Here is a 23,349-nt window from a genome sequence, read left to right on the forward strand (position 1 = left end):
TTGTAACCACATGAAGTATTTACGCCAAACATCGAGCTGCTGCCACTGTGGGACGGCAGGGGGTTGGCTGGTTTGGGGTTTTCTTTTTTGTTTTTCCAAAGTGGATTACAAAATGCCCTGGGGTGGGCAAGGAAACAGCACCGCACTCCTGGGCTGTCCTCTGGAAGGAGGGGGTTTACCATGATTGGAGAATGAGAGGCCAGAAGAGCAGTCCTGAATGTGGGGGCTCCTGTGTCCAGGTCCCGGGCCTGGATGGGAGTCGTGGCACCTGCCCCCACCTCAAAATGGCTGCATCACAGGATGCCAAGTTGTAGCTTCCAACCAGGGAATTGGTATCTTTCTAGGTGTAGTTAAAATAGTACCACCATCTAACATCTGCAGGGAAACCTGGTTTAAAGAATCCCCTGTCTAGGATGCTTCCTACGCTCAGGTTTGAAAAAGAAGCCCCTTGGCCTCCTCCCTGGGTCCCCACTGCTCACCTCCACCAGCCTGAGAGGCCTCATAATCCAGAGGATGGTGGGGAGGGCTCGCCACTGTCACCGGCTGATGCAGGTTCCCATGTGGCAGCGCTCCTGCCCACACCCCTTTCCATCAACATAAGAGGTGTACGGGTCTGCAGCACAGTTACTCCTTCAGAGGACAAGACTGAGGTCAGAGTGGGCCCATCACCCACACACAAACCCCCATGGGATGGTAAAGCTCAGGCAAGGCTTCAACTGGAGTCTGTCTGCCCCAAGGGGCTCCATGCTGGGCAAGCCACCATCAAATGCCACTTCGTGGGGGCGCGACCCTGGCTCACCAAGGGCAAGGAGACACAGACTTGTTTTCAGCTTTTCAGAAGTTTTATTATAAAGAGATTTGAGAGAAGCACTGGGCACCAAGACAGACACTCGCCAGGGCCAGAAAACAGCTGCAAACAACGTCAAGGAACCAAACCAAACCCCAAAACCACGCACACGGTAGGAGAAGCTGCAACTCTGTTCTCAGGGTTTCTTCATAAATAGACAAATCGTCGCTGGCAATTTAAAATACATGAATACATGTTTGAAAGGAGAGCAGTGCGGGGGTGGGGGCTCGCGATCGTCCGGTCCTTGCTGAGGATGGCCACACAGGTTGGCGGCCGCTTTTGTGCACGTCTCCCTTAAGATGAAACTTAAAAATGTGCTAAGGGCCATATAAAATGCTTTTTACCTTAAAGGAAACTACTTTTTTCCCCCCCCCACAAGATAATCTTACAGATGTCTTCAGCACAGTTCTAAAACACGTAGTCAACTACTTACACGGAACCAAGAGTTCATAGGTTTCGTCATTTGTTCACACTGGAAAGCCGATGTGCACGTCTATGATGGGGGCCGGCCCCCTGGCCCAAGCATTGGGGGTGGGTGTCCGTTGGTAAGCGACTCCGCCAGGGGCAGTCCCCATGAGCTGGAGCTGGGGCCAGGCATCCAGACATAGGGTACCGTGCGCAGGGCGAGGACAGGGTCCACGGTTACCCTGGAGCAAGCAGGTCAGCAGGCAGAAGGTTCCTGCAGGTTCTTTGGGCTGGCGGCGGGCAGTGGGGCTGTCTCTGCAGAGTCTGGTGGGAGGTCGAGGAAGAGACTCAGCCCCTGGGCAATGGGATCTCTCCGATGGGCCACCCTGCCTCTGGCCAGGGCCTCGTTTCTGCTGTCAGCCCTTCAGGCTCCGAGCAGTGCCTTCCAGCGAGCCTCGGGGATGAGGGGGAGGCGGGATTAGGTGAGGTAGAGCGATTTGTCTCTGGGCAGCAGGCTGTGAGAGAGAGGAGGGGCTGTCAAAGCTGTTAGGCACCTCCCCAGGCCAGGAGAGCACCAGGACCCCTGCCCTGTCCGCACCCCCACCCCCTATCCCCGAGATTCAGCTGCCCTTCTGCAGCTGAATGAGGGACTTGCAGCTGTACCCCCCGCGACCCCCCCACCCCACCCCCATTCTGCACCAGGCAGAACCAAGCCCCTCCTGGAATCCCAGCAGGGAACCACCCAGTCCTCAGCTCTGTGGGAAAGTGCAGCAGTGTGTCTGTCCTTCTTTGAGGTGCACAGTGATGTCACCATTGCTCTCACGTCGGTTTTTAATTACAGGAATTTGTAAATCTCAAACTGAATTAAGGGAGCATAGGTGCTTTCTATGCCTTTAAAGTAGGGCCGTGCTGCGGTCCGACCTTCATGCTGGATGCGACGGGCCAGCCTCGGGAAGCTTGGACATTCTGTGACACTAAAGGCCTCCCTACATACCCCAAGTACTTTGACTTTTGAGAAAGGAAACTTTGGAGACAGGATAAAGGGCCGGGGTAGGAGGGTCTGCACCTGCTTGGGCTGCAGGGAACGATTCTGGCTGAATGGAGTCTGCCTACCCACACTGAATCTCACCCCAGGCGTGTCAGAAATGGGGCGTGCATGGTGGTCACTTGCTCAGTGCCCAAGGACGCTGGCAGGTTGGCAGAGGAATGACCCCTGGGCTGGGAGGCTAAGGCTAGGGCTGGGGGCAGCGGGTCTCGGCAGCAGAGATGGCCACCCGACAAGTGTGCTGTGCCTTCCAGAGTGTGGAGCTATTGCAGGGACAGCTGCTTGGCACTACGTCCCCCAGGTGTGGCTACGTCCCCCAGGTGTGGCTGTGGGACTCGTTTTTGCCAAGGGATTGGGAACCAGGCCGGCGGGTTATGGAGCAAGTCCCCCTCCTCACTCTATCCTCCCTCTCCTGCTGGCCGAAGTGAAAGGTCACTCTTCCCCGGAGTTGGTGTGGCCTGGATCCAGGAAGGCTTTCTAGAGGGAGGCGGTTAGCATGGGTTTGACAGGCAGAGTGCAGAATGGGAACAGAGGCCTGAGTCGGGAGGACGCTGGGGTGCAGGGGGAAGGCATCTCTAAAGCGTCTGTGTAATTCTTTGGGATAGGGCGTGGGTCCCTTCTCCCGCCATGTCTCACCCAGGCCCGCTGTCCTGCATTCTCAGCTATTCCACTCTTGGGGGCTTCCCTGCCCAGCAGGCCCCACTCCCCCAGGCTGACTGATGCAGGGGCTGAAAAACCAGTTCCCTGACCTCCAGGTGGGACCTGCTCAGCACCGTTCATGCTTGGGCGCTCTCGGGATCAGGTGGAAGCAAGTCTCCAGCTGAGGCCACATCTCCGCTCGGCTCCTTCCCAGTCTTGCCTCCCTCACCCCCCTTTCCTGCAAGCTCTCCCCAACACCTTCCCAAGGGCACCCAATCCCTGCTGCCGCAGGCTCTGCTTCTAGAGAACCGCCTAACATGCAGGACTCATTGGTGAATGTCAGGCAGAAGCGTCTGTGGAAAAAAACAGGGAGGAAGCAGAGGCAAGACTGAAGATGAGTCAGTTTCCCCAGTCCACCTTGGCATCAGGCCAGCGGAGTGCTTTCAGGCCTGGCTCTGTGGTGTCATCTCCTGAGGACTCGAGGCATCCCCTCGGCAGGGCTGACAGTGACCACAGGGTTCTGCCCTGTCCATGCTGCCCTCAGCCATGCTCCCATCTGTGGCCATCCTGTTCCCACTCCCCCTGGCCGGCAGGACAAAGGCAGGCACGGGTGAGGACTGACCTGCAGGTGCTGATGCCGCACTCCCCGCTGGGGTAGCTGCTGTCCCAGTCCCCGCTGCTGGTGGGGTTGGATGGGCCGGGGGAGCAGGAGCCCGAGCTGCTGGGGAACTCAGAGAGGTGTGGGAAGTCCTAGAGAGGGGAAGGAGGCCATGAGCCAAGGAGAGAGGAGGGGGCAGACTGTCCCAGGCCGCCCGGGGTGAGGGCCCATGGGTCCCAGGAAGAGACACTGCCTCCGTGTCACCCAGAATCGCCTCTCTGCCTCCAGGGCTGCTGCCTCGCTCCCAGTAGAGCACCTCTCGAAATATGCTTTTCCCTTTCTGAGCCTCTGTAAAATGGAGTTACTGAGCCCAGTGACCTCGGAGGGCCGTGTGAACTTCATAGCAATCTCTGGGAAACAGTTAGCTGGGGTAGGGTCTCGAGGGCTTTGGGGAGGGGCAGGGTTAGGGCTGAGAATGCAGGAAGAGGGGCCTGGAATACCCTGAGCGTCATTCTGGCAACTTGTGAACTGTTCGCTGCAGCCAGCGCGTCTCAGGTAAGGTGTGCCTGCCCCGATTCCTAGATGTGGTAACAGGCTCAGACAGATCAGGTGCCAAGGCTGAGGTTACATCCCTGGTGAGTGGCAGGGCCCAGGTGTGAAATGGCAAAGCCGCTTCCCCTCCCCACATGGTCACAAAAGAGCTGTTCCTGCTTGTCCCTGCTTACCTGTGGCCCGGGAGGTGAGGGGCTCATCGCCAGCTGCACCTGGAGTGCCATGGGGGTGGGCAGGACAGGGGGCTGGGGGGCTGGGGACATGCTAACAGGTGGACTGAGGAGGGCGCCCTGGGCGTGAGGGGGCAGTGACAGCTGCTGGTGCAGTGGGGGGCTGAGCGGGAAGGAGGGTGGTGGCGGTGGGGACGCACTGAGGCCTGGCAGCAGAGACTTGGAGCCCAGGGTCCGGGCGAGGCTGGCCGGGGAGGCCCCGCTGCGGAAGGCCTGCAGGTCTGATGGTGTAAGGAAGGAGGCCAGGCCTGGCATGGCATACATGGGCTGCTTGGGTGGCAGCATTTTGGCTGGTGGGTTTGGCTGACTGCTCTTGGTCTCACTTTGGTCCGGGGAGCTCTGGAAGGAGACAGGTATCAGTCACTGGAGAAGAGAAGAGGGATGAGCCAGAACTTGGGCTATGAGTCCAGACAGCTCTGCAACGCCCCAACATGGCCCCTGGCTGGCTCTCTGGCCCCTCGGGAGAGATCTCGGACCAACCAGAGATAATGCAGGCTCCTTTCTCTCCTTGGCTCCGAACATTCAGCCACCCCCATCTTTTATCTTTGGGGGGCTCCTCTGCCCGTGAAGGCATCCATGCTCCTCAGCTTGGCCAGTAAGACCAGCATCATCCTGCCAGGCTAGCTCTATTCATGCTCCTCCCAACCTCTGTGCCTTTGCAGATGTTCCCTTGACCTTTTTTTTGTTTTTGAGATGGAGTCTTGCTTTGTCATCAGGCTGGAGTGCAGCGGCATGATCTCTGCTCACTGCAATCTCGTGAATCAGTGTTCAAGAGATTCCCCTGCCTCAACCACCTAAGTAGCTGGGACCACAGGCGTATGCCACCATGCCCGGCTAATTTTTTGTATTTAGTAGAGACGGGGGTTCACAATGTTGACCAGGATGGTGTCGATCTCCTGACCTCATGATCCACCTGCCTCGGCCTCCTGGAGTGCTGGGGTTACAGGCGTGAGCCACCGCGCCCGGCCTTACTTGAACTTTTATGGAGCAATTCAGATGCTATCTCCTCTGTAACAGGAGTAACACCCACCTCCACTTGGGCCACGCATCCACAGCCACACACAGAGGAGGCCCACAGTGTGGTGAGGAGGTGCCATATTTTGGGTAGCGTGTCCCAAGCCCCATCAGCGGTCAGAAGTGAAGACCACATAAAACTGGCAAAACTGGGTTTGCATCCTAGTGCGGTTGCTTTAACAAACAATATTTTCAGGCAAGTTGCTTAACCTCTCTGGGTGCTGGGTTCTTGTTGGAAGAATCCAATGAAACGCATGTAAAGTGCCCAGAATGAACCTGGCATATGTAGGTGCCCTCCAGCCATTACCATGCAGGTCTGACCCATCTTTTCTAAGACCTAGGGTGCTGGCCATTCCCATGGGCCCCAGTTCTCACTCCGTCCCTCAGGTGGCTCCACTCTGATCAGGGCTGTGCCTGGAGATTCGGGGTGTTACCTTGGAGACGAGGCTAGCCCGGTAGGCTGCCAGAGCCTTCAGATATTCCTTCTTTGCTGCTTCCGTCTTTCTCTTGTAGGCCTGGAAGAGTCAACACATGAGCAACACTGGGAGAAGGTTATGGAGGAGATGTGGTGCAGGGTCCTGGGGTGGGAAGGCATGGACTCAAGGATTATGAATGGACAAGTGTGGTGGGGTCAGGAGCTGGGTCAGCCAGCCACTGGCCCCTTCCTGGGAGCACTGCAGAGAAATTGTGGAGACCAGGCCCTATCCCAGTTCCTTGGCCAAGTCGCTGTGTGGCTTTGGCCAACATGCTTCACCTCTCTGGGCCTCCAAGTTACATCAGCACAACTTGCCACAGAAAGACAAAGCCCTTTGAAGCCCCCATTCGGATCCAGCATAGGGCAGATTGCTTAAGGCTGAACCTCCTTGTTCACAGTATGTTAGTCTGGATTCGCTTTGCTAATACTTTTTATTAAAAATTTTAGACCTGGGTTTCACGTTATTGGAGGATTGGTCTCAGTTCGTTTGCACCTTGTTTCCATGCCTTTTGTTAGAAACAACTTGGAGCTTAGCCTTGTGTAACTTGTATTGGCCAATAAGACAAGCATAAATGAAGCAGGCAGAGACTGAAAAATGCTCACATGTGGGTGAGCCCCTTTCTACTCTTGGAAATCTTATATAAATTTTGTTTTTGTACATGAATAAGTTCCTGGATGGTGATCTGAGATTTTGGTACACCCATCACCGGAGCAGTGTACACTGTACCTAAGGTGTAGTCTTATCCCCCACCCCTCCCATCCTTTTCCCTGAGTCCCCAACGTCCACTGTATTATTCTAATGCCTTTGTGTCTTCATAGCTTAGCTCCCGTTTGTGAGTGAGATCATACAATGCTTGGTTTTCCATTCCTGAGTTACTTCTGTTAGAATAATAGTCTCCAATTCCATCCAGGTTGCTTGAATGCCATTATTTCATTCCTTTTTATGGCTGAGTAGTATTCCATGGCATGCACACATATATATACCACATTTTTTTAATCCACTCATTGACTGATGGGCATTTGGGCTGGTTCCATATTTTTGCAATTGCGAATTGGGCAGCTACAAAAGTGTGTGCAAGTATCTTTTTTGTAAAATTCCTTTTCCTCTGGGTGGATACCCAGGAGTGGGATTGCTGGATCAAATAGGTCTACTTTTAGTTCTTTGAGGAATCTCCACCCTGTTTTTCACAGGGGATGTACTAGCTTACATTCCCACAAACAGTGTAAAAGTGTTCGCTTTTCATCACATCCATGCCAACATCTATTATTTTTTGATTTTTTGTTTATGGACATTCAGGTGTAAGGTGGTTTTGACTTGCATCTCCCTGATCATAATGACGTTGATTATTTTTTAATACATTTGTTGGCCATTTGTATATTTTCCGTTGAGAATTGTCTATTCCTTTCCTTAGCCCATGTTTTGATGGGATTCCTTTTTTTTTTTTTTTTTTTTTTCCTTGTTGATTTGAGTTCCTTTCTAGATCCTGGATATTAGTCTTTTGACAGAAATATAGATTGTGAAGATTTTCTCCCACTCTGTGGGCTGTTTCCTCTGCCGGTTATTTCTTTTGCTGTGCAGAAGCTTTTTAGTTTAAGTCCCATCTATTTATCTTTGTTTTTGTTGCATTTGCTTTTGGGTTCTTTGATCATGAAGTCTTTGCCTAAGCCAATGTCTAGAAGGGTTTTTCCAGTGTTACCTTGTAGAATTTTTAGGGTTTCAGGTCTTAGATTTAAGTCTTTGATCCATTTTGAGTTGACTTTTGTATAAGGTGAGAGACAAGGATCCAGTTTCACTCTTCTACATGTGGCTTGCCAATTATCCCAGCACCATTTTTTGAATAAGAAGTCCTTTCCCCATTTTATATTTTTGTTTGCTTTGTCGAAGATCACTTTGCTGTAAGTATTCGGCTTTATTTCCAGGTTCTGTATTCTTTTCCATTGGTATATATACCTATTTTTATATCAGTAGCATTCTGTTTTGGTGACTATGGCCTTATACTTTGAAGTCGGGTAATGTGATGCCTCCAGATTTGTTCTTTTTGCTTAGTCTTGCATTGGCTATGAGGGCTCTTTTCCGGTTCTATATGAACTTTAGGATTTTTTTTTCTAGTTCTGTGAAGAATAATGGTATTTTGATGGGAATTGCATTGAATTTATAGATTGCTTTTGGCAGTGTGGTCATTTTCACACTATTGATTCTACCCATCCATGAGCATGAAATGTGTTTCCATTGATTTCATCTATGATTTCTTTCAGCATGTTTTGTAGTTTTCCTTATAGAGGTCTTCCACCTCCTTGGTTAGGTATATTCCTAAATATTTTATTTTTTTGCAGTAAAAGGGATTGAGTTCTTGATGTGATTCTCAGCTTGGTCGCTGTTGGTATACAGCAGAGCTATTGATTTGTGCACATTAATTTTGTATCCTGAAACTTTGCTGAATTCATTTACCAGTTCTAGGAGCTTTTTGGATGAGTCTTTAGGGTTTTCTAGGAATATGATCATGTCATCAGCAAAGCAACAGTTTGACTTCCTCTTTACTGATTGGGATGTCCTTTATTTCTTTCTCTTGTCTGCTCTGGGGCTAGGACTTCCAGTACTACATTGGATAAAAGTAGTGACAGTGGGCATCCTTGTCTTGTTCCAGTTCTCAGGGGGAATGCTTTCAACTTTTCCCCATGCAGTATAGTGTTGGCTCTGGATTCATCATAGATGGCTTTTATTACCTTAAGGTATGTCCCTTTTATGCCGATTTTGCTGAGGGTTTTAATCATAAAGCGATGCTGAATTTTGTCAAATGACTTTTCCGTGTCTATTGAGATCATATAGTTTTTAATTCTGTTTATGTAGTGTATCACATTTATTGACTTGTGTATGTTAAACCATTCCTGCATCCCTGGTATGAAACCCACTTGCTCATGGTGGATTATGTTTGATACGCCATTGAATTTGGTTAGCTAGTATTGTGCAAGAATTTTTGCATCCAAGTTCATCTAGATATATAATCATGTCATCAGTAAACAGTGCCAGTTTGACCTTCTCTTTACTGATTCAGATGTTCTTTCTTTCTCATGTCTGATTGTCCTGGGTAGGACTACCAATACTCTGTTGAATAGAAGTGGTGAGAGTGGGCATCCTTGTCTTGTTCCAGTTCTCAGGGGGAATGCTTTTAATTTTTCCCCATTCAGTATAATGTTAGCTCTGGGTTTATCATAGATGGCTTTTATTACCTTAAGGTATGTCCCTTCTATGCTGATTTTGGGCCTAGAAGGAATATTGGCGTGTTGCTTTCTTTTTGTTATGTCCTCTCCTGCTTTGGGTATTAGGGTGATACTGGCTTCAGAGAATGATTTAGGAATCTAAATCATTTTTATTTATTTTGTGGAATTATACTTTATACTTTATACTTTATTTTGTGGAATAGTGTCCTTTAAAAGTCTGATAGAATTCAGCTCAGTATCCATCTAGTCCTGGACTTTTTTTTGTTGGTAACTTTTTAATTACCATTTCAATCTCACTACTTGTTACTGGTCTGTTCAGAGCTTCCATTTCTTCCTGGTTTAATCTAGGATGGTTGTATATTTCCAGGAATTTATCCATCTCCTCTAGGTTTTCTAGTTTATGTACATAAAGGTGTTCATAGTAGCCTTGATCTTTTGTATTTCTGTGGTATTATCTCGTGTTTTGTTTCTAATTGAGCTTAATTGGATCTTCTCTCTTTTTTTGGTTAATCTCACTAATGGTCTATCAATTTTATCTTTTCAAAGAACCAGCTTTCTGCTTTATTTCTTTTGTATTTTTGTTTATTTCAGTTTCATTTGGTTCTGCTCTGATCTTGGTCATTTTTTTTCTTCTGCTGGGTTTGAGTTTGGTGTGTTCTTTTTCTCTAGTTCCTTGAGGTGTGACTTAGATTGTCTATTTGTGCTCTTTCAGACTTTTTGATGTAGGCATTTCATGCTATAAGCTTTCCTCTTGGCACCACTTTTGCTATATCCCAGAAGTTTTGATAGGTAATGTTTGTATTATCGTGCAGTCCAGAGAATTTTATAATATCCATCTTGATTTCATTGTTGACCCAACAACCATTCAGGAGCAGGTTATTTAATTTCCATGTATTTGTATTGTTTTGAGGGTTTCTTTTGGAGTTGATTTCCAGTTTTATTCCACTGGGGTTTGAGGGATACTTGATATAATTTCTGTTTTCTTAAATTTGTTGAGACTTGTTTTGTGACCTATCATATGGTCTATCTTGGAAAATGTTCCATGTACTAATGAATAGAAGGTATATTCTGCAGTTGTTGGGTAGAATGTTCTGTAATATCTGTTAAATCCATTTGCTGTAGGGTATAGTTTAAGTTTGTTGTTTCTTTGTTGACTTTGTCTTGATGACTTGTCTAGTGCCGTCAGTGGATTATTGAAGTCTTCCACTATGTTACAATACTGTCTATCTCATTTTGTAGGTCTAGTAGTAATTTGTTTTATAAATTTGGGAGATCCAGTGTTAGATGCATATAAATTTAGCATTGTGATATTTTCCTGTTGGACTAGTCCTTTTATCATTATATAATGTCCTCTTTGTCTTTTTAAACTGCTGTTGCTTTAAAGTTTGTTTGGTCTGATATAAGAATAGCTACTCCTCCTCACTTTTGCTATCTATTGTCTATTTACATGGAATCTTTTCCCACCCCTTTACCTTAAGTTTATGTGAGTCCTTAAGTGTCAGGTGAGTCTCTTGAAGACAGCAGATACTTGGTTGGTGAATTCTTACTCATTCTGCCATTCTGTATTTTTAAGTGGAGGATTTAGGCCATTTACAGTCAATGTTGGTATTGAGACGTGAGGTACTATTCTTCTATTCATTGTGCTATTTGTTGCCCAAATACCTTGTGGTTTTTAAAAAATTGTGTTATTACTTTAGAGGTCCTGTGAGATTTATTATTTAAGGAGATCCCATTTTGGTGTATTTCAAGAATTTGTCTCAAGATTGAGCTCCTTTTACTAGTTCTTGTAGTGCTGGCTTGGCAGTGGCAAATTCTCTCAGCATGGGTTTGAAAAAATAATATTTTTCCTTCATTTATGAAGCTTAGTTTTGCTGGATATAAAATTCTTGGCTGATAATTGTTTAAGGAGGCTAAAAATAGGACCCCAATCCCTTCTAGCTTATAAGGTTTCTGCTGAGAAATCTGCTGTTAATCTGATAAATTTTCCTTTATAGGTTACCCGATGCTTTTGTCTCACAGATCTTAAGATTCTTTCTTTCATCTTGACTTTAGATAACCTGACTATGTCCTGAGGTGAAGGTATTTTTGTGAAAAATTTCCTAGGTGTTCTTTGAGCTTCATGTATTTGGATATCTAGATCTCTAGCAAGGCCGGGGAAGTTTTCCTCGATTATTCCCTCAAATATGTTTTCCAAACTTTCAGATTTCTCTTCTTCCTTGGGAACACCAGTTATTCTTAGATTTGGTCATTTAGCATAATTCTAACTTCTTGGAGGCTTTGCTCATTTGTTAAAATTCTTTGTCTTTGTTGAATTGGGTTAATTTGAAAGCTTTGCCTTAGAGCTCTGAAGTTCTTTCTTCTACTCGTTCAATTCTATGGCTGAGATTTTCCCAGTGTATTTTGCCTTTCTCTAAGCGTGTCCTTCATTTCCAGAAGTTGTGATTGTTTTTATTTATGCTATTTCACTGGAGATGTTTCCATTCGTATCCTGAATATTTTTTTAAGTCGGCCCTCACTTTTCTCTGGTGCTTCCTTGATTAGCTTAACAGTCAGCCTTCTGAATTATTTTTCTGGCAATTCAGAGATTCCATCTTGGTTTGGATCCACTGCTGGTGAGCTAGTGTGATCTTTTGTGGGTGTTAAATAACCTTGTTTTATCATATTACCAGAATTATTTTGCTGGTTCCTGCTCATTTGGGTAAACTATGTCAGAGGGAAGATCTGGGACTCACAGGCTGCTGCCCCTTGGGGTGCTCTCCCCCTTCCCCTAGGGATGTGGTTTCCTGAGAGCCCTACTGCAGTGATTGTTATTCCTCTTCTGGATCTAGTCATGCAGCCGAGCTTCCGGGCTAGTACTGGGGAGTGTCTGCAGAGAGTCCTGTGATGTGAGCTGTCTTCAGGTCTCTCCTCCATGGGTATCAATAGCTGCTCTGGTGGAGGTAGCAGGGGAGTGAAGTGGACTCCATGAAGATCCTTGGTTATATTTTTGTTAAGTGTGCTGGTTTTGTGTTGGTCAGCCCTCAGCCAGGAGGTGGCACTTTCAAGAGCACATCAGCTGCAATAGTATAGGGAGGGTACAAGCTTGCCCTTGTGTCAGGCGGTGGGCAGGGCCATAGAGGTCCCAAGAGATTCTGTCCTTTGTCTTTGGCTACCAGGGCAGGCAGAGAAAGACCATCGGGTAGGGGGAGGGTTGGGAGTGTCTGAGCTCAGACTCTCCTTAGGCAGGGCTTGCTGCAGATGCTGTAGGGGGTGTGGATCCCAGGGGGATTGTGGCTGCCTCTGCTGGATCACACATGTCGCCAGGGAAGTGGGGGAAAGTTGGCAGCCACAGGAGGGTCTCACTCCCACCGTGCACCCCCAACACTACCAAGTTTATTTCTAGGCAGCCAGTGAGCAGGACTGAGAACTTGCCCCAGGCTACAGGCCTCCCAGCTGAGAAAGCAAGCCGACTCACAGTTCCTGGGCTGTCCCAGAGAGCCTGCAGCAGCAATCCACCTCCTTCAAAGGGTCTGTGGATTCTTCTACCTTTCCTGGTATGTTCCTGGGGTAGTTGTTGGAGCAGAAGTTCACCATGTGAGTGTCCACATGCTGCTCTATGTATCCACGTGGGAGCTGCAAGTTAGTTCTGCCTCCTTTCCGCCATTTTTCTAGATCTAAAACTGCTCTTGGAACTCTGACTTGCTGTGTGAATAAGCATGAGCTAGTTTGCTGAATGATGAGAGACACACTGGGCTCAGTTTGGCTCCACTGCTCCAGCTGACAGCCATGCAACTCCCAGAAGCAGAGATGCCTAATTTACTGTAGTTGATCACTGATGCAAATGCATGAGTCCAGCCAAGAGCAGCAGCAGAGTCCAGCACAGTTCATGGACCCTCAAAATAATAAACGATTATTGTTTTAAGCCATTAAATTTTTGGTATTGTTTATGACACATTCAAAATTAAATGATACAGTTAACTTCATTATGATTTAGTGTCAAGGTTACATTCTGTATAAAGACTTGTGAAGGTTTTCTTCTTTTTCTAAGTCTTGGAATTATTAGCTCTTTGATGATTTGAAAGAACTTTCCTATCCATCACCTAGACTTGAAACTTTTGGGGAAGAGGCAAGGGTTTTTTAATTTCCTATAATTTTCTCAACACTACCTCTCTTGGTTATTAGTATTAATTATTAGTACAATAAAAATATGTCACATTTCAAAATGTGATTTCAGAATGAGGTCAGAGAAAGCATTGGTGGAAGGAGTGCCTGGGGACGGAGCACTTGAGACCACTGTCTCCCCAGACTGTCTATAAAAGGGAAAGGAAATCCCCCCACCAAAAACTCTGAAGTCTTTGTAGGAAAGGGAATGGTTGCCAACAAAACATACAAATGAAAACAACAAACATTACTGTAGCAAAAGCCGGCAGTGCCCTGCCAATGTTCCGCAGTCCTTACCCCTGTCTGTCTTTCTTTGCCTGAGGGTCCCTCTGGTGGCAGGAGCCTGGCATGTGTGGCAGGCCAGAGGTGATGGAGAAGGAGTGCTGGTGTCCTTCCTTCCACCCCAGGATCACTGCCCCTCAGATGGGATGCCCCTGAGGTCTGGCACGTTCTATGTGGGCTCCTGAGTTCTGAGCAGGATTGCAACTCTGGTTCCCCATGGTGGATTCTCCTGGGACAGTGTGCCCTTTCCTGGATTCCTTTCCTTGTCTCACTTCGCTACTCCCCTACCAGATGTGGGGGTCATCTCCCAAACTCTCTGCCCTATAACATATTCCAAAATAACCTAAAATTTTAGAATATGGTAAAGAATATGTTTCAAATAAGTCAGTAATCCATTGCTCTGCCCCAAGCCTGCTACTTTGCCCATATTTCCAATCCAGTGAATGGCATCTCCATTTACTCAGATGCAAGGAGTCTCCCAGGATGTGCTCTGGGTCCCCTACCCCAAACCACACTGGAAGATGCTCCAGGCCCCACCCTCCCCCACCTGGATGACTGTGCACCCTCCACAGCCACTCTTACCTGCCTTAGGCTGCCGTTCTGGTCTCTCCTCTGCATAAAGCTCTTCACTGATTTTCTCTCCTCTTAGAACAGGACCTGACTCCTTCCAAGGTCCACAAAGCCCAGCGTGGTCTGGCCCCTGCCCTCCTTTCCAGCACGGTCTCTGCTAGAGGGACTTTTACTGTCTCCTCTCTGGCCACCCTGGTCTCCTTTCAGTCCCCTGTGCTTTTCCAGTCTCCTTTGCTTACCAGGCCTCCCTGCCAGGAACACTTCCCCTCCTCCAAAGAGAACTCACTCTTCAGGCCTCACCTGGAGATCTGACCCCTCGGACAGGGTCTGTCACTGCTCTTTTCACTCTCATGAACTATGTACACCCCGGTACATGGCACAATCACAACTGTAATTTTACATTTACTCATCTGCTTATACGATTCGTGTCTCTCATGCCAACAGCCCAGTTGAGCCTCCTGCTTCTACAGATGTGAGGTCAAATCCTGAATCTACCTTGATTCATGCTGGTGACCCTGGGAAAAGTCACTTTACCTCTCGGTGTCTCTACCAAACCAGGAAAGCAAGGGCTACTCCACAGGGTGTCGGAAGGATCCAGTGAAATACTGAAGGGAGAGCCCAGCACAGAGCTCAGCCAGGATCTGAGCTCAGAGAATGAGTAGCCAGCATCCCTGATTTAGAGATATGGAGAGCGAGGCTCGGAGATTGAGGTGGTGAGCTTGGGGCCACACAGCTGACAACTGTATTTGCCTACCAGCTAGTTCTGCGCTCTCTTCTCCCTGGAGGCCTTTAGAGGCGGCCACAGGCACATGGTCAGTGGGACAGGAAGCCCTGGCCTGAACTCGACTTCTAGGGTTGAAGGGACCAGGTGGATGGAGATGACTGCTCTCATTTTACCAGTGGGGAAGCAGAGGTTCAGAATGGTAAAGCTGCTAGTAAATGCAGATGGTAAGTAGTAGAATTGGAAGGCAGCTAGCTTCCCAGTTTACAGATGGGCAACCTGAGCCCAGGAAAGGCCTCTGCAAGAGTCGCTAGTCCCAGGGGCTGGGCCTGGTTTCAGACCTTCACAGTCTGTCCTTGGCTCCAGGACCACAAAGCCTCAGGGGATGGCCCAGGAAGAGATGGAGGCTCACCTGCTTCTGCTCCTCTCCCAGGCTGTCCCACATGGAGGCCACGATTTTGGACACATCACCGAAAGTGGCACTGGGGTTCTGTCCCTTGATGGCAGCCTGAGTGTCTCTGAAGAAGAGCGCGTAGGCCGACACGGGCTTCTGCGGCTCATTGGGGTCCTTCTTTTTCTTCTTCTTTGGGTTCTTGGCCTTTTTTCCTGGGTCAGCTGAAGGTCTCTTTTCTCCCGAGATCTGCCCGAATGAGAAGAGTCAGAAACCAAAGAAGCGCAAGGGCCACCTGCCAAAGGCGTTCAATTCTCCAGCCCTGCTCACACACGCATAACCACTCGCTAGGTGGGGGAGGCAATGGGCAGACACACACACACCCTGGGTGTTTAACTCATCAAAGAGAAGCAGCATGATTGTAAACTTGATTGAGAGAAACACAGGAGGAGAAGACGACTTTATGGTCACCGAAAGAATTGAAAGAATGCTGGAATTAGATGACTAAATCACACATAAAGCAGGTTAGTGCCCAATAGAGCGCTAAAACTACCCCCTTTGGGACTTTTAATCTTTTCTACTGGACAGAAATTTGCATCTCTACAGGGCAAAGTTAATTTGCCTTATAATCAGACAAAAATCACTTACATCCCTTATCATTTTTTTCCCCCAAGGTAACATCATCTTTTACAGAGTTGTAAAATCCCCTAATCAATAATGAACAATGAATCAAAGCTAAGGTCCAGTTTCCTAGAGAATCAGATAATTCTCGAGTGAGCCTGGTAGCCATGCTTTGGTATGACATTGAAAGAGGACCTATTTCCAAGTTTGGAATGTGTGTATATATACATTTCTAATGCCTTCCCACTTGTGATCACAAATAATCCCCAAAGAGGATCCCGCACTACACAAGGTTGGTCTCCGCCGCCATGTTTCAGCTCTGCAGTTTCGAGCAGGTGGCTCAGTCCCTGGACCCCTGTGAAGTGGGGAAAGGATGAGGCTAACGTGACTGTTATTGGGTCAGCCCTGGAGCCAGTGGCTTCACCCTGGACAGACTGCAGGACCATGATCCTGTGAACACGTGACTTAGGGCTTCCAGGACAAGGTGGTAGAAGGAATGGGATGGTGACATCTTGAACTGATAAGAAAGCCACGGGCCAGTAGACATGATTCTGTTCCTGAAGCTTTCTCTGCAGCCACCCCCTTCTCCAAGCCCCAGTTGCGTTAGCACCGTGGTGCGGCCCGAGCAAGATATGGGATAAAGAGGCATGTCACCATCGATAAAGTCCTGAGCAGGCAGGGGGTGGAGGGCACACACGCTGGACTGCCCCTGCAGCCACCTGGGTTTTACTTCTGGTTTCCCCCCTTACTAGTTGTGTGACACTGGATACATTACTTAACCTCTCTGTGCCTCAGTGTCCCCATCTGCCAAGCAGAGATAATATCAGTCCCTGCCCCATAGGGCTTTTATGAAGATTACATGGACGAAGACGTGTTATGTGCTTGGACCAGCGTCTGGCCCATAGGGAATGCTGGTTAAATAAAAACCGTCCCTGCATGGACTATAATAGAGGCCAGGTTATCCTTAGGATGACGCTGGGCCAGGATCCGGACGTAAACCCCAAAGTCCAGGGTAACTGCCCCAGGCCTCTGCAAGGCCACCACATGGAAAGGACGCTGGCTCGACAGAGGTAGGAGGCACAGAGGGAAGTAAGTCTTGATTCCACCACTAGCTTGCTGGGAGGTCCCGGGCAAACACCTGTGTCTTTGCCTTTCAGGGCCTCTGTTTTCCTCCCTGGTAAAACAAGGTGTTCTCTCACCGGGCAGCAGATTTGGAGTCAATGCAATGAAGGGGCTCTCATCCCCACCATGTTTTGAAGAGGCCAAACCACTTGACTCCAGAAATGTTGGGGGGATGTGCATTCCCAGTGGAGGGATCTTTTGTGCACCCCACCCTCAAGGTCAGTGAATATTCCAGGCCCAGAGGTGCCGTCTGCTGGACCACACATTTTTGTCAGAATAGTTTCTCCAAAAAGGGCCAAATGGCCATAAATGTGACCCCGGTGACCTTGCTGAAGCCATCCACACCTCTGAAATCGCCCACTGGCCTTCAGGAGTCAGGCTTTGCCAGCTTCCACAGCATTTTCTCACCCCGCCCCCTCCACATTTGCTGACGTTTTCTCTGCTTTACACATAAGGCCGTGGGAGCCCAGAGGGGACACAGCTTGTCAAGGATACTCAGCACACTGAGCAGCCAAAGCCCAATGTCCCAAGGCCCCTATGGGTGCCATCCCCCTGACCAGCTGCTCCACCTGCCAATGGGCTTTTTCCTTGGCTTCTGCTGTGGCCTGACTGTCTTAACAGAAACCCACTGAGGTTGGTGGTGGACATCCTAACTGCCACCAGGAACACATAGCACCTACAGGGCCTTGGGACATTGGACTTTATGGTCTTTACTAGAGGGAGGGGATGCCCATTTCCCCACAGGACCCCATCACTGCCGACAGGAGCGCAGCTTCAGGCTCTCTTCCTCCCCCACACATACCTTGAAATGCGCCTCCGACTCCTCCTCCTGAGTGGAGCTGGAGGGAGAGGGTGTCGCTGACTTGCTCCCCGGGGGTGACGGGGAGCTGTGGGTGATGCCGCTCCGGATGCCCATCTGCGAGATGAGCTGGGACTGGCTGAGGGCACTCATGTGGCTGGCCAGCATTGCCGGGCGGCCCAGCAGGGCCCCGGGCCGACCTGAGTCGTAGGCGGCCACCTCCGAGTGGACCATCTCCTGGATCTAAGAGAGGAGGACAGGGGCTCTGAGTTAGGAAGGATCTGTCCATCACACCTGTGCTAGCAGACTTAGAGGAGGGAATGCAGAGGAGACGTGATGGGTGCAACTCCCGCTCCAATCCCCGACAGGTGAATCTCAAGGTGGAGCCCCACACTACTTGGAACTCTGCATGATTTGGTGCATTCGTGGGAAAACGGCAGCTCCTCGGCTGAGTGCCGTTCTACTGCCATTCACACTGCACAGACGCTATGGATTTCAGCCCCTGCTAGAGAGCTCAGTCCAGTTGTGATGGATCATCAGATGAGACAGTCTTCCCTCCTGGAATGTGATACATCTCTGCATGAATTGACCAGTCACCGTGATAGCAAAGCACACAGACCTGGACGCTAACTTCATTTTGAATCCTGGTCCTGCTACCTCTACCAGTTGGGTGACTTTGGCCAAGTTACCTAACCTCTTTGTGCCTTGGTTTCTTCATCTGTAAGATGTGGATATGAGAAAACTTATACTCTAGGGTTCTTAAAGATCAAATGTACCTGGCAGACAGTAAGCCCTATATTGTAGAAGCATGTGCTAGATACATTGAATAAATACATTTCTTGATAAAGTTGAGCACTTTTCTTTCTACAGGTCAGTAATTTTGTTATTAACTCCATTCCCTGTGCTATGTTCTAAGCGGTTACTTCTGGAATATAAGAAAGCTACTGGTTTTTTTTCTAACACTAAACATACATTTAGAATAGTACTCTTGACCTAAATATATATACACACCCTGTTCAGCGGACATACTAGTTTGCATACTTTTCCGATTTTTATTTCCTCTGCCTCTGTAGTTACTTCCCCTTTCTAATATCTAATATCAAATATCTGTGTTTTTCTCTCATCTTTTCTTCATTCGGAAAGCAAATGGGTTTTCAGGTTTATGTGGGCTGTTTCTTTTCTCCTCAAAAGAATCCACTCTCAAGTTGATCACTTCTGCTTCTGTTTTCTAGTCCTTTAACATCTCGTTTTCTCTTTAGCCATCCCTATGTTTGCATTTTAAAGATTTATAATTGCTGCTTCCTCCTCAATAGTTGAGTCGTATTTTATTTTTTAATTGACACATGACAAATTGTGTATGTTTATGTGTATTATATGATGTTTTGATGCATGTATACACTGTGGAATAATTAAGTCAAGCTAATTAACATATTCATCACCTCACATAGCATTGCTTAGATGAGAACATTTAAAATCTACTTTCTTGTTTGATCCAAGAGTTGTTCAAGAAGAGTTCTGGAATACCATTTAACCCAGCAATCCCATTACTGGGTATATACCCAGAGAAGTAGAAATCATTCTATAAAGATTTATAAAGAAATCATTCTATAAAGATTTATAAAGAACATTCATGCACAAGTATGTTCATTGCAGCACCATTCACAATAGCAAAGACACGGAATCAACCCAGATACCCATCAATGATAGACTGGATAAAGAAAATATGTTACATATACACCACGGAATACTATGCAGCCATAAAAAGGAATGAGATCATGTCCTTCGCAGAGACATGGATGGAGCTGGAAGCCATTATCCTGAGCAAACTAACGCAGGAACAAAAAAACCAAACACTGCATGTTCTCACTTATAAGTGGGAGCTGAACAATGTGAACACTTAGACACAGTGAGGGGAACAACACACACTGGGGCCTGTTGGGTGACAGGAGGGAGAGCAACAAGAAAAATGCTAATGCATGATGCGTTTAATACCTAGGTGATGCGTTGCTAGGTACAGCACACCGCCACGGCACACATTTACCTTGTAACAAACCTGCACATCCTGCACATATACCCTGGAACTTACATTAAAAAGAGAGGCTAAAAAAATAAAATTGGAGAAAAGAAGTAAAATTTCAGAAAAATTGGAGGCAATCTGGATAAGCCTGTGTAAGATTAAAGAGCCAAAAAGGTAAGGAATCTAAATAATACTGATGGAATGGATAAATATCCATTCTTGAAATGCTAAGTGGCTATTTTTTGTTTTGTTTTGCTTGGCTACAATTTCTAGTAACAAAAGTGATCAAAGAATGGGGTCTGTACTATTCACAAGTTTGAGATTTTGTTAAAGTTTTCTTTGGGACCCAAATGTGATTAAATTGTATACATATTCCACGGTCCTTACAAAGAACAGGCTGTGTTTGCAGATGAATACAGCAGTATATTATCTATCATTCCGTCAGTGATTACTTAGATTCCTTACCTTTTTGGCTCTTTAATCTTACACAGGCTTGTCCAGATTGCCTCCAATTTTCCTGCTTCCATAAAAAAAAAACCTCCCTTTAATGCTTAAAGTGTTTGTTTTGGAAATTTGATGTCGGTTTTGTTTTGTGTTGTTTTGTTTTTGAGATGGAGTCTTGCTGTGTTGCCCAGACTGGAGTACAGTGGTGTGATCAAGGCTCACTGCAACCTCTGCCTCCCAGGTTCAAGAGATTCTCCTGGTTCAGCCTCCCAAGTAGCTGGGACTACAGGTGGCGCCACCATGCCCAGCTAATTTTCACATTTTTAATAGAGACGGGGTTTCCCCACATTGGCCAGGCTGGTCTCAAACGCCTGATCTCAAGTGATCTGCCCACCTCGGCCTCCCAAAGTGCTGTGATTACAGGCATGAGCCGCCACGCCCGGCCCTGATGTTGGTTTTTATTGCAAAAAGAAGACGGGCAATTATATCTTCTTTATAGATGAATCATTATTAAGTATCTTTTTTGTCTCATTTTTTGCCTTGAATTCAGTGGAGTTTGATGTTAATAATGCTGTCCTTGCCTGTATGTTTGTTTGAATGTGTCTGGCATGTCTTTTTTTTAATTACATATCTCTTAGTTTTTATTTTTTTAGGATTACTTTTATCAAATGTTGGTGTTATTATGATCAACTTTCGAAAATGCACTTTTTCCTTATGTCCTGGAACAGTATAAACAACATATAAATTACATCTTCCTTAGAGAATGAAACAGCTTAAACAGAAAACCATCTGAGGCCCAGTGCTTTTTGTTTTCACAGTATCCTTCATGGTTAATAGGTCTATTTTAGTTTCCATTTTCTCTTGAGTTAGTTTTGGTAAATTTTATATATATGTATACTTTAAAAAATATATAATTATTCATTTTATCCAGATACTAACACATGCTAGCATGTAACTGGATATTATATTTTTAATATACTCTGTGGTTTTCATCAATTCCCATTCAAAATTGTAATATTGTGAATAGATGTTGCTTTTTAAAATTTTCCTTCTCAAAAGTTTATATATTTATTTTTATGTTTTTGAGACAGAGTCTTTCTCTGTCGCCCACGCTGGAGTGCAGTGATGCAATCTCAACTCACTGCAGCCTCCGTCTCCTGGATTCAAGCGATTTTCCTGCCTCAGCCTCCTGAGTAGGTGGGATTACAGGTGAATGCCACCACACCTGGCTACTTTTGTATTTTTAGAAGAGACGGGGTTTTGCCATGTTGGCCAAGCTGGTCCCAAACTCCTGACCTCAACTGATCCACCCGCCTCAGCCTCCCAAAGTGCTGGGATTATAGGCATGAGCCATCGCACCAGGCCAAAAGTTGATATATTTCAACTGTCTAGCTCAAGAACCAGCTCTTATATTTTTAAAAATCAGTTTGACAACTTTTATGATCATTCATTAACTTCTGCTTTCTTCTCTATTAATGTTGACTTGAGGTATCATATATTGCTTTTTACACAGGTTTTCATATTAAGCTATTTTCACGTTTTCTTCTTTAGTAATAGAAACACCTAGGACAGGAGTTCAGATGAGCAATTTTACCATGGAGGGGCATTTATCTGAAGACATTTTTGGTTCTGTCAACTGGAGGTTGGGAAGCTACTGGCATCTGGTGGGGGGTGGCCTGGGATGTCCACACTAAACAAAGAATTATGCATCCCAAAATGGCAGCGGTGCTGAGGTTGAGAAACCCGGCTCTATAATTACGATTTTTCTCCTGAAAAATGTAGCTACATCAAACAAATAAAAAAAAAAAATTCTATACTGATGATTTTTCTTTCTTACCCTAAAATTATTTGAAAGAGTGTCTTTAAATGTATCCTTTTGTTACCATGATCACAGACCATGACTCCTAGAATTTTATCTTTTTGGAATGTATTGAGGTTTTCATTATAGCTTAGGATATGAACAATTTGTTTTTCCTTTTTTAAAACTTTTAGGTTCAAGAGTACATATGAAGATTTGTTATACAGACAAATTGCATGTCACAGGTTTGGTGTACAAACTATTTTGTCACCCAAGTATGATCAATTTTTGCAATATTGTTCATGTATATCGGAAATAATACCATATATGGTACAAATATTTCCGTATTTCTATTCAATAAACAGTTTTGACTGACTAGGTGTAAAATCTCAAAAGAATTGGCTTATTTCACTTAGCATAAGGTCCTCAAGATTCATCCATGTGGTAGCTGAATTGGAACTTTCTTCCCTTTTTAGGGCTGAACAATCCACCCGTGCATGTACAGACTACATTTACCTTAGCCATTCATCCGCTGGTAGGCACTTGGTTGGGCATTATGAAGAATACTGATAGGAAATTGGGTACACTCGTATATTTTGGAGACTCTGCTTCCAATTCTCTTGAGTAGACACTCAGAATTGCAACTGCTGTATCCTATAGTAATTCTGTTTTTTAGTTTTTGAGAAACCACTACAGGTATTGATCGACTTACCACCTATGCAACTTACGACCATTCGACTTTACGACCACAATCTCTAGCCACGACTGCTCCGCGTCTGGCAGCGCAAACGTTGCCCAGCTGGGTGTACGACAGTGCGGACCAGCTTCCGGCAGCACTACCGTCTCCACGTGCACCATTTCAGCTGTACATATAACCTACTCAACTTACGACCAAATCGTGTTACGACCGGTCCGCGGTCCCGACCGTGGTCGAGCACTAGCTGTATACTGTTTCCATAAAGCCTGCCATTCCTATTGAGTTCCCAGCAGTTTCTCTCCAAAATTTAAACAAATTTTCTTCATACATACTAATGTGAAGTTATTTATCCCGTAAAGGTCCCAGAATGCTATGTCCTTACTGTGGCTTCTCCTTGCTCATAAAAAAATAATAAGCATCTTTGCTGTAATTCATGTTTCTGTCTTAAATCCTACTTTACCTGCTACCATTATCACTCTAATTTTTCACTGTTGTATTTTCGTCCTGCATAATATTCAGCACAAACAGTGTGTAGGTAGATTTTGGGTTCTAACCCAGTTCTTAACCTATTTATATATATATATTTGATTATTAATCATAAAAGCATCTGAGAAACATTTAAAGTGAACTGTTTTAAAGGATAGAAGGTTTTAAAATCTATTCTCTAAACACCCCTCTTCCTAACCCACAATTTATGCACTCTTCCTTCTATAAGCCTTAAAC

The 23,349-nt window shown here is 46.3% G+C and overlaps 1 protein-coding gene across 5 annotated transcripts in view; it reads right to left on the minus strand.

The window, feature by feature from the left end:
- Nucleotides 1-827: 827 nt before the first annotated feature.
- The window catches only part of TOX2 (TOX high mobility group box family member 2), a 158,638-nt gene continuing 136,116 nt past the window's right edge, over nt 828-23,349 (minus strand). For all 5 annotated transcript variants that reach the window (XM_032263661.1, XM_032263662.1, XM_032263658.1 and 2 more), the window contains exons 4-9: nt 17,674-17,913; nt 15,150-15,377; nt 5,765-5,845; nt 4,260-4,655; nt 3,559-3,686; nt 828-1,767 (exon numbers count right to left, since the gene is read on the minus strand). In XM_032263661.1, coding sequence (XP_032119552.1) covers nt 1,731-1,767; nt 3,559-3,686; nt 4,260-4,655; nt 5,765-5,845; nt 15,150-15,377; nt 17,674-17,913 — 1,110 coding nt within the window. In that variant the 3' untranslated portion in view covers nt 828-1,730. The remainder of the gene's footprint in view (nt 1,768-3,558; nt 3,687-4,259; nt 4,656-5,764; nt 5,846-15,149; nt 15,378-17,673; nt 17,914-23,349) is intronic.

The sequence above is a fragment of the Sapajus apella genome, unplaced genomic scaffold (assembly GCF_009761245.1).
Source record: "Sapajus apella isolate SASKATOON/1434 unplaced genomic scaffold, GSC_monkey_1.0 scaffold137, whole genome shotgun sequence".
Taxonomy (NCBI): Eukaryota; Metazoa; Chordata; class Mammalia; order Primates; family Cebidae; genus Sapajus; species Sapajus apella.